This window comes from Phyllobates terribilis, unplaced genomic scaffold (genome assembly GCF_046119375.1).
Source record: "Phyllobates terribilis strain yellow unplaced genomic scaffold, ASM4611937v1 Scaffold_11__3_contigs__length_659146591, whole genome shotgun sequence".
Taxonomy (NCBI): Eukaryota; Metazoa; Chordata; class Amphibia; order Anura; family Dendrobatidae; genus Phyllobates; species Phyllobates terribilis.
In genome coordinates this window covers 438544131-438556411 of record NW_027362771.1, presented here as the reverse complement: position 1 = coordinate 438556411, position 12281 = coordinate 438544131, and the positions used below count along the sequence as shown (strand labels likewise).

Genomic DNA, 12281 nt, shown 5'->3' with positions numbered 1-12281 from the left:
TATTCCATAAAGGCCAGATTTGTGGAGTATACGACTAACAGTTGTCCTGCGGTCAGATTCTCCGACCTCAGCTGTGGATCTCTGTAGCTCCTCCTGTGTGACCATGGGCCTTTTGGTTGCTTTTCTAATTAGTGTTCTTCTTGCTTGGGATGTCAATTTAGGTGGACGGTCATGTCTTGGTACATTTGCAGTTGTGCCTTACTTCTTCCATTTTTAAATAATGGATTGAACAATGCTCTGTGAGATCTTCAGAATATGGGCTATATATATATATATATATATATATATATATATATTTTTATAACCTAGCCCTGCATTACTCTTCTCCACAACTTTATCCCTGACCTGTCTGTTGTGTTCCTTGGTTTTTGTGATGCTGTTTGACCCCTAATGTTCTCAAACAAACCTCTGAGGCCTTCACAGAACAGCTGTAGTTATACTGAGAATAAATTACACACAGGTGGACGTAATTTACTAATTATGTGACTTCTGGAGATAATTGGTCATTCAGGATTTTATTTACGGGTATCAGACTACAGGGGACTGAATACAAATGCACATTGCAATTTTCAGATTTATATTTCTAAGAAAACTCTAATCATTTTTATTTTTAAGTTGCCGAACATCCCCCATAATGTAACATTATACAAAAATACATCAGTTTACAAACAAAAGGATAATTTAAAAAATAAATAAATCACACTTGTGATTTGATAATGCTGATCATAATTTATTAACAGCTTGGAATAGTTTTTTTTGTTCAAGTTTAGCCCTGTCTTGGTAGTTTTTTAAGAATTCCTATTAACATCTCATCCACCAGGACCCTCCCTTATCCTCCTGAAGATCAAATTGACTACACCTAAAAAAAAAAACGTTATCATTTATAACCATTTTTGTCTATAGTAAAATATACTTTGACAAAAAGATCGAAAACATAAATAAAAACCTCCAAATATCTGGAAAAATGCAAAGGAAATGGCTACCTGCTGTGAGGAAGAGACTTGTTAGATTCTTCATTTTCCTTGGTCTCTTCTCCTTCTGACTGTCCTGACAGATCAGAGTCCTCACTTAAGTGTCTGTACAGCACAGTGTCTGCCTCCTCCATGCTGGACACAATTTTCTGGGTTCCACTCCGAAAATTCCTTGTAAGCTCCTTAGACAAAGAAGCAACACTTTCTGAAATCTGGAATAACAATGAAGATCCAGAATGAATGATATAATGTTAAATAAAACCATGTGCAAAAGATGCATGATACAAAGGATAATCACTATGATTTAACTACTTAACCATAACATTATAGATAGATAGATAGATATTTTCCACCCCTTGGGGGCTGCCATTTTTATTTGCTGGGGTGTAAGTGCCACAGCAGGACACTTACACACCTTATAAATCTTGTAGAAAACTCGGCACTCAGGTAAATTGATGTAAGAAAATTATTTTTGGATTGCCTGCACACAATAAAATTAAGAAGACGTTTCGGTGGCACTCACTGTTGCACTCTTATCCAGAGTGTTTGTTATTACCTGTATCCTTGTGCACACTGCAATCTGCCTGACTGATGAAGGTCATTATATGACCGAAACATCTTCTTTATTTTTGGATTGCCTGCACACAATAAAATTATCTGCTTACAATAATTTACCTGAGTGCGAAGCTTTCCTCAAGATTTATATGGGATAGGGATCCTACTTGGGCACCATCCACAAGAGTGTCGTAATAATTATTCTGACTTGTACACCGTAAACACGGCAGAAAGGCCATAAGAGATGTGGTCAAACACCGACAGCATCTCCTATACTGCAACCGCATCAGCTGTGAACTGTACAGGCTCCCTGTTATGTGAGGTTCACAGAAGTGGAGGGAGCCAGGCATCACTCTGTAAATTAAAGGTTTATTGGTTTTCCAAAAAATATTGCTACAATAAATAAAAATGAAAGGGTCCATACAAAAAGAGTTATAAAGGCATACTTGAGACTGAATACTTATGACCCCTTGATCATCTTAAACACACGCACTAAAATAAATTATATATATATATATATATATATATATATACAGTACAGACCAAAAGTTTGGACACACCTTCTCATTTAAAGATTTTTCTGTATTTTCTTGACTATGAAAATTGTACATTCACACTGAAGGCATCAAAACTATGAATTAACACATGTGTAATTATACACTTAACAAAAAAGTGTGAAACAACTGAAAATATGTCTTATATTCTAGGTCCTTCAAAGTAGCCACCTTTTGTTTTGATGACAGCTTTGCACACTCTTGGCATTCTCTTGATGAGCTTCAAGTGGTAGTCACCGGAAATGGTTTTCACTTCAAAGGTGTGCCCTGTCCGGTTTAATAAGTAGGATTTCTTGCCTTATAAATGGGGTTGGGACCATCAGTTGTGCTGTGCAGAAGTCTGGTGGATACACAGCTGATAGTCCTACTGAATAGACTGTTAGAATTTGTATTATGGCAAAAAAAAAGCAGCTAAGTAAAGAAAAACGAGTGGCCATCATTACTTTATTAAATGAAGGTCAGTCAGTCCGAAAAATTGGGCAAACTTTGAAAGTGTCCCCAAGTGCATTTGCAAAAACCATCAGGCGCTACAAAGAAACTGGCTCACATGAGGACCGCCCCAGGAAAGGAAGACCAAGAGTCACCTCTGCTTCTGAGGATAAGTTTATCCGAGTCACCAGCCTCAGAAATCGCAGGTTAACAGCAGCTCAGATTAGAGACCAGGTCAATGCCACACAGAGTTCTAGCAGCAGACACATCTCTACAACAACTGTTAAGAGAAGAGTTTGTGCAGCAGGCCTTTATGGTAAAATAGCTGCTAGGAAACCACTGCTAAGGACAGTCAACAAGCAAAAGAGACTTGTTTGGGCTAAAGAACACAAGGAATGGACATCAGACCAGTGGAAATCTGTGCTTTGGTCTAATGAGTCCAAATTTGAGATCTTTGGTTCCAATCACCGTATCTTTGTGCGATGCAGAAAGGGTGAACGGGTGGACTCTACATGCCTGGTTCCCACCGTGAAGCATAGAGGAGGAGGTGTGATGGTGTGGGGGTGCTTTGCTGGTGACACTGTTGGGGATTTATTCAAAATTGAAGGCATACTGAACCAGCAAGGCTACCACAGCATCTTGCAGAGGCATGCAATTCCATCCGGTTTGCGTTTAGTTGGACCATCATTTATTTTTCAACAGGACAATGACCCCAAACACACCTCCAGGCTGTGTAAGGGCTATTTGACCAAGATGGAGAGTGATGGGGTGCTACGCCAGATGACCTGGCCTCCACAGTCACCAGACCTGAACCCAATCGAGATGGTTTGGGATGAGCTGGACCGCAGAGTGAAGGCAAAATGGTCAACAAGTGCTAAGCATCTCTGGGAACTCCTTCAAGATTGTTGGAAGACCATTTCCGGTGACTACCTCTTAAAGCTCATCAAGAGAATGTCAAGAGTGTGCAAAGCAGTCATCAAAGCAAAAGGTGGCTACTTTGAAGAACCTAGAATATAAGACATATTTTCAGTTGTTTCACACTTTTTTGTGAAGTATATAATTCCACATGTGTTAATTCATAGTTTTGATGCCTTCGGTGTGAATGTACAATTTTCATAGTCATGAAAATACAGAAAAATCTTTAAATGAGAAGGTGTGTCTAAACTTTTGGTCTGTACTATATATATATATATATATATATATATATATATATATATATATATATATATATATATATATAGTGTGTACAGACCTAAAGTTTGGACACACCTCATTTAAAGATTTTTCTGTATTTTCAGGACTATGAAAATTGTACATTCACACTGAAGGCATCAAAACTATGAATTAACACATGTGGAATTATATACTTAACAAAAAAGTGTGAAACAACTGAAAGTATGTCTTATATTCTAGGTTCTTCAAAGTAGCCATCTTTTTTCTTTGATGACTGCTTTGCACACTCTTGGCATTCTCTTGATGAGCTTCAAGAGGTAGTCACCGGAAATGGTTTTCACTTTACAGGTGTGCCCTGTCAGGTTCAATAAGTGTGATTTATTGCCTTATAAATGGGGTTGGGACCATCAGTTGTGTTGTGCAGAAGTCTGGTGGATATACAGCTGATAGTCCTACTGAATAGACTGTTAGAAATTGTATTATGGCAAGAAAAAAGCAGCTAAGTAATGAAAAACGAGTGGCCATCATTACTTTAAGAAATGAAGGTCAGTCAGTGCGAAAAATTGGGCAAACTTTGAAAGTGTCCCCAAGTGCAGCTGCAAAAACCATCAAGCGCTACAAAGAAACTGGCTCACATGAGGACCGCCCCAGGAAAGGAAGACCAAGAGTCACCTCTGCTTCTGAGGATAAGTTTATCCGAGTCACCAGCCTCAGAAATCGCAGGTTAACAGCAGCTCAGATTAGAGACCAGGTCAATGCCACAGAGTTCTAGCAGCAGACACATCTCTTCAACAACTGTTAAGAGGAGACTTTGTGCAGCAGGCCTTCATGGTAAAATTGCTGCTAGGAAACCACTGCTAAGGACAGGCAACAAGCAGAAGAGACTTGTTTGGGCTAAAGAACACAAGGAATGGACATTAGACCAGTGGAAATCTGTGCTCTGATGAGTCCAAATTTGAGATCTTTGGTTCCAACCACTGTGTCTTTGTGCGACACAGAAAAAGTGAACGGATGGACTCTACATGCCTGGTTCCCACCGTGAAGCATGTAGGAGGAGGTGTGATGGTGTGGGGGTGCTTTGCTGGTGACACTACTGGGGATTTATTCAAAATTGAAGGCATACTGAACCAGCATGGCTACCACAGCATCTTGCAGAGGCATGCTATTCCATCCGGTTTGCGTTTAGTTGGACCATCATTTATTTTTCAACAGGACAATGACCCCAAACACACCTCCAGGCTGTGTAAGGGCTATTTGACCAAGAAGGAGAGTAATGGGGTGCTACTCCAGATGACCTGGCCTCCACAGTCACCAGACCTGAACCCAATCGAGATGGTTTGGGGTGAGCTGGACCGCAGAGTGAAGGCAAAAGGGCCAACAAGTGCTAAGCATCTCTGGGAACTCTGTCAAGATTGTTGGAAGACCATTTCCGGTGACTACCTCTTGAAGCTCATCAAGAGAATGCCAAGAGTGTGCAAAACAGTCATCAAAGCAAAAGGTGGCTACTTTGAAGAACCTAGAATATAAGACATATTTTCAGTTGTTTCACACTTTTTTGTTAAGTATATAATTCCACATGTGTTAATTCATAGTTTTGATGCCTTCAGTGTGAATGTACAATTTTCATAGTCAAGAAAATACAGAAAAATCTTTAAATGAGAAGATGTGTCCAAACTTTAGGTCTGTACTGTATTTATTATATAGATCACGCAAAGTGAGGGACAGACTAAGTGCAACACAAAGGGAAGAGGGGAGGAAGCCCAAACACTAGGGAAAAGGGGAGTGGAGACCCCTAGGCAGATCTAATAACACCCTGCCTACCCTACCGTCCCTATATTGGTTCCACACCAATCGCTAAGCAGGACCCTAAACCCTGTATATTCCTAGAGCTTGGCCCTAGATAGGGAGGGGGAGGGGTGAGCACTGGTCAGGCCCAACTACAAACTAAAGACAACAAGGTAGACAAACAAAGGTGATTAACTTAGCTTGAGCAGACACCAGAGGAGAAAACGCCAACTGTCCTCCAAGGGCACCAGAGAAGAAGCCAGCCAACAGCTAGTGCTCCAAGCATGCACAAACGAACATAAAGTATCACCGGTGATTGCCTGAAGCAAGCTGAGGGTTTTTACCTCCCATGCAAGGGTGTGTCAAAGCAGCAGAAGGAGGTCGCCGCTGGCTCTAAAGGAAGAAGGATTAAGAAGGTGTCTGCAATGCAAAGCACAGTGACCTTCTACAGCTAGATCCAGAACGACTGTCTGTTACACCTGACACAACCGTGACAATATATATATTAACTAAATTTAAAACATCTCGGTTCCTAACCCATGGGTATATTATGTGGCATCTCATCTTCAACATATCGGGGGATGGGACGACCCTAGGGGAGGAGGAGCTCAGCATATGTTGATACTGCATTATTTCCAATCAGATACACTCTATGAGGTATTGGAGGCGCATAAGTTTGGGACACTTGGAGGCAAAATACCGACTATTATGTTATGTCACAAACTTTGGGGGGACTGGTGAAAAAATTACAAGGAATAGAAGGTGTTTAGCAATTTACTTCATTATGGAACACTCCATGGCTTCCAAATCTATATCATCTGGTGGGATTTGGCTCCTGGAGCGCCAAGGGTTTAAACAGACTTAATCAAGTGCTGATAGGTGATGTGATTAAGGAATTCTCACAGCTGCAAAACAAATATGGGTTACCTCCCTCTGAATTCTATAAATACTTACAATTTAGGTACGCATATCGGGCGGAAGCCATTGTTTTGGAAGGAGGGGGCACCCGAAACTCAATAATACAGAGAATAGCTAATCTACACAATTCTTGTGGACTGATCTCATTACTTTATAACATTCTCTTAGACATTATATTGACAAACCAGCCGATGCGATCAAAAGAGAAATGGGAGAGTGTAATGGGACCCATAGAGGAAATTCACTGGTCAGATATACTGGAAAGAGTTCCACAGCTGTCTTTAAGTGAATCCCATAGACTGTCCCATATATATGTGATACACCAGGTATACAGGACACCTCAATTCTTATTTAACATAGGATTTCGTTCAAGTCCCCACTGTCCTAGATGCAAAACTAACATAGCAGATATGCTTCATATGATGTGGAACTGTCCTAACTTGGTGTCCTTTTGGAAGAGTGTTGTAGCAATGATTACCAGGGTTTATTCAATTGACGTAGAGCTTTCACCATTAGTATGTACATTGGGCTATGTTGAAGATCTGACTATTGATGAGTACGGCGGCACATATGTTATATATGGCAAGAAAATTGATAGCCCAAAAATGGATAGCAGATCAGGAGCCTATGATATCAGAATTTATTGATAAAGTTTACTGGCTAGTACATTTGGAAAAAGGCATATACCTAAAAAGAGATGCTATCTCTAAATTTGACAAGATATGGGGTCTATGGATTGATGACTCTAGTTTGACATCTAGGAAACTGAGGAGATTTCGCCTCGGCTTGCTTTGAGTTACATTTATATGAAGCCTCAAATTAAACTTCTTTGAAAATTAATTAAAATGTTACTAGTACTTCCACAAGTTATATGTAATTGGATTGACTATTGTTACTATGTTCAAATATTTGTTCATCTAATTATGCTGGTTTTGCAGAGGCAAGATGTATAAATAACTCATGTTTAATGCTTCTTAAGGTTGGGGGGTGGAGAACTGTGTTTCTCTAATGTTTGTCTGGTTGTTGCTGTTTTTTTCCTTTTTTTTCCTTTGTATAAATCTTTCTAAAAATCAATAAACATTTGATTTAAAAAATTTAAAACATCTCTCTTACACTTCTGTAATAGATGAGAAGAAGGAAAGAAAAAGGGGGAAGACATAGAGAAAGTAAGAGTGTGAGAGAGGGTAAGAAGGAAGTAGGAGGGAGTAGAAAAAAAGGGTGAAGGAAGACGGGGTGTCTCTCACCTGGGCTGGACCCAGCCCTTGATTAAGATCAAAAGTGGACAAAAGATGAGGTGAATAAACATTTAGCAGAGGAGTGGACCAATGTCTAATTTAGCCTAACAATTAAATCTGGGGTTTCTTGAGCCAAGCGTCATTTTATTGCAGGCCAGCACTATGCAGTGAGCTGTAATTTCCTTCTATGAAAGCAGCAGAAGTGAGAACTCGTCGGGCAGCTTAAGATTGTACTACTAATGCCAGGCTACTGACCTGTTCTCACTGCTGGAAGAAGTTATTGCCGCAGTCCGGTTCTCATCACTGTAAATAGCAATGACACCAGGGCAGCAGAGGTGTCTCCTTCCAAAGATGAGAACAGGTTGGTTGCCTGGCATTAGTAGTACAATGTCAGGCTGCCTGATGTGTTCTCACTGCCGCTGATTTCCTGGTGCCCAACCTCCTGTTGCTACCGCTGATTTCCTGGTGCCCAACCTCCTGTCGCCACCCAGAGCTCAGTCAGTCACAAATGGAAATTCTCAGTTGTTGAGCTTTTTAGAACTTCCCTTCTTTCTAGAGTCATAACTTTTTTATTTTTTGATCGACAACTGTATGAGGGTTTGATAGCAAGACGAGTTGTAGCTTTGAATGATGCCATGCACAGTATTATGTAATGTACTGAAAAATAGGAAAAACATTTTAAGTGTGGTAAAATGGTGAAAAAAAGCAATTTCACCCTTAATATTTTGGGTTTTATATTTGGGGCATTCATTATTTGATAATATTGACCTGGCAGTATTCTTCTTCTTCAGGTCAGTACAAGTATGGCAATACCAAAGTTATAAATAGCTTTTTTTATATCGTAATGGTCCAAAAAATTATGAATTTTGTAAAAAAAAAAAAAAAAAAAAAGAAAAAAAAAAAAAATGATAATATGGTTTGTGTTGTTATTTTCTAAGCTCTGTAATTTTATTTTTCCTTCAGTGGAGCTGTGTGAGGGCTTAAGCATGCGGAATTTAAATTTTTATTTCTACAACTTTGACATATATGCAACATTTTGAGCTAGTTCTATTGCATTGTTTAAGGTGGTGTAGTGACCAAAAAGACACTATTCTTGCATTTTGACTATATTTAATGTACGACTAAAATAATAAACAGATAGATTGGACTTTTATGATTGAGGTGGATATCAAATACAGTTGAAACCAGAAGTTTACATACACTTTATAAAATTAAATGCATGTTTTTCTCAATACTTGACATGAAATCAGAATAAACCTTTCACATTTTAGGTCAATTAAGATTACCATAATTTTTAATATTTGCCAAATGCCAGAACAATGAGAGAGAATGTTTTAAGGCATTTTTATTACTTACTGCAAAGCGAAAAGTTTACATACACTAAGATTACTATGCCTTCAAACAATTCTGGACTGCCCATATGATGATGTCATGTGTTTGGAAGCTTCTGATTTTTGGCAACATCTGAGTTAATTAGAGAAACACATGTGGATGTATTTTAATGCACACCTGAAACACACTGCTTCTTTGTGTAGCATCATGGGAAAGTGTAAAGAAATCAGCCAAGATATCAGGAAGAGAATTGTGGACTTGCACAAGTTTGGCTCATCCTTGGGTACAATTTCAAGATACCTGAATGTGCCTCGTTCATCTGTATAAACAATTATACGCAAGTACAAACAAGATGGGAATGTCCAGCCATCATACCGCTCAGGAAGGAGACGAGTTCTGTGTCCCTGAGATGAACGTCCTTTGGTCCGACATGTGCATATCAACCCAAGGACAAAAAGCAAAAGACCTTGTGAAGATGATGGCGGAAGCTGGTAAGATTGTGTCAATATCCACAGTGAAACGAGTACAGTATCAACATAGGCTGATAGGCCACTCTGCCAGGTAGAAGCCATTACTCCAAAAGAAACATAAATAAGTCAGATTAATGTTTGCAAATGCACACAGGAACAAAGACCTTAATTTTTGGAGACATGTCCTGTGGTCTGATGAAACTAAAATTAAACTTTTTGGGCATAATGACCATTGTTACGTTTGCAGGAAAAAGGGAGAAGCTGGGAAGCCTAAAAACACCATCCCAACTGTGAAACACAGAGGTGGCAGCATCATGTTGTGGGGTTGTTTTGCTACAGGAGGGACTGGTGCACTTCACAAAATACATGGCATCATGAGAAAAGAAGATTATGTGGCAATACTGAAGCAACATCTCAAGACATCAGCCGGAAAGTTAAAGCTTGGGCGGAAATGGGTCTTCCAAATGGACAATGACTTGAAGCATACTGCCAAAATGGTAACAAAGTGGCTTAAGGATAACAAAGTCAATGTTTTGGAGTGACCATCACAAAACCCTGATCTCAATCCTACTGAAAATTTATGGGAAAAGCTGAAAAGGCAGGCATGAGCAAGGTGACCTACAAACCTGGAACAGTTACACCAGTTTTGTCAGGAGGAATGGGCCCAAATTCCAACCAACTATTGTGAGAAGCTTGTGGAAGGATATCCCAAACGTTTGACCCAAGTCTTTCAGTTTAAGGGCAATGGTACCAAATACTAATGAAATGTATGTAAACTTTTGACTTTGCAGTAAGTAATAAAAATGCCTTAAAACGTTCTCTCTCTCTCATTATTCTGGCATTTGGCAAATATTAAAAATTATGGTAATCCTAATAGACCTAAAACGCGAAAGGTTTACTCAGATTTCATGTCAGATAATGAGAAAAACAATCATATGTGTCTTTTTATATAGTGTATGTAAACTTCTGGTTTCAACTGTATGTTTATTTTCTTTTAGTTACTTTTTAACATTTAAAAAATAAAGTTAAAAAAAAATTTGATTCATCCATCCTCTTCTCCTTTATTAAAAAGACATTAAAAAATAAACATAGTTGGGATCGCGGAATCTGTAAATGTCCAGTGTCTAATGAATTAACCACTCCATAAACGAGAAATTAAACAATGCACCTAAAATAATGCAATAAAAAACAAACAATCAGAACATTGTATATAGCTCAGAATGGTATTAGAAAAAAATGTCAGCTTACCACGCAAAAAACAAGCTCTAACACATCTCCATCAATGCTACAGTAAAAACATTACAAGTCTTCGAGTCTTGTAAAATGGTGGCACAAACCAATTTTTTTAAATTTAGGAATTTTATCTGGACATTAAAAAACAAAGAAAAAAACAAAACAAGTTTGAAATCACCTTAATCACACCTACGTGGAGAATCACGACGACAGGTCATTTTTATCACACAATGAAACTCTTTACCAAAACTCCCTGAAAAAATGAAGGAATTGTGTTTTTTCACTGCAGTTTCATATTGCACAGTGGAGAGGGGCACCATTTAAATTTCCGCTTCCGTAAAAGGGAAAGTTAGAATCTGTCCTGCCACATGTCCTCAGTCTGTCCACATGTGAATATCACATTGCAGTCATCAACAAAATGGTGCTGCCTTGTGATCCTAAAGTTCATTCTCCTTTATCCTTTTGCAAACCACCAGAAAGTGAGGAGTGACATCAGACACATGGGAGCAGACCCCGCCCACATTTACAGCAGTCATAACGCGAGCTAGCAGTACACTAGGTTTCAATGTCAAATTTGAGCAGCTGCTCCCCCTAGTGTTTAAAAGTTGAAAATATCAAAGCTTTTTAAATGATTTTTCCTATGTTTTACCATTAAAAAAAAAAAGTTTTAAAATATATATTTTTTTACATGAAAACAATAATACTTTACATTTTTTTTTATTGATTTACATTTTTTTTGATGAGATAACCTCTTTAAAAACCATGCCTCTATGGACCTTGAGAGGGAGGTTGCCCCAGCTCATTCATTGATGACTTTTCCATCACTATGAAATGACACATGCAAGATCTAGTGGGAGCATAGCCTGTAGGTCTTTTTTTTTTTTTACATAATGAAGCCCTTTTGATAGCGAAATGGGAGTTTTGTGGGTTATTTTTTTTTATTTCACTTGGGGACTTACCTACAGTATATATGTAGCACCCTGAGGATTCGGCTGCTACAGGGGTATTGCACCTCAACCCAGAGGTGTGATATTCCACTCCCGGGTAAGGATGGAGTGTGGAACTGAGCTCGGTAGGCTGCATGCACTACACACATCCCATTTCCGAGGAGCAGACCAACGGTACTCCCACTTAGAAATGTGCAGGTACGACCGAGTCTGTTCCTGGCTGGAGTGGGAGGGGGGTGGTACATCCCAAGTAGTGTAGGGGCAGATAGGGGGAGCAGCCTGGGTAAAGATAGGAGCTCATTGGGTGCTGGTCACCTGAGCTCACACATAGAGGGAGTATATAAGGTGGGCACCATCTTAGATCAGGGTCAGTCTGTGAGGAGCCAGAGAGACGTCAGTCTGTCAGAGCAAGAAGCAGAGGAGCAGAGCAGCCCCAGAGAGAGAGAGAGAGGAGAAAAGAAGGAAAGACCCAGAGGGGACAAAGAGAGGACTCTGAGAACCCAAATTCAATCCCCGGGTGAAGAGTCGGCAATAGGGTACCGGATCCCAAACTGGTGGGGGCAAAAGCACACCCTAGCCAGAGACCGGAGGCCGTGGGCACCATCAGCCTCAGCGGACCCTGCTGCAGCGGCGGCCATAGTGACCGCAATACAACGGGTGGCGTAGTCGACATTAAGAA

The 12281-nt window shown here is 39.6% G+C and overlaps 1 protein-coding gene across 1 annotated transcript in view; it reads right to left on the bottom strand.

Moving 5' to 3' along the window:
- The window catches only part of KIF7 (kinesin family member 7), an 81738-nt gene that overhangs the window by 40893 nt on the left and 28564 nt on the right, over nt 1-12281 (bottom strand). The window contains exon 8 of the mRNA XM_073653251.1: nt 984-1183. Within this exon, the coding sequence (XP_073509352.1) occupies nt 984-1183 (200 nt within the window). The remainder of the gene's footprint in view (nt 1-983; nt 1184-12281) is intronic.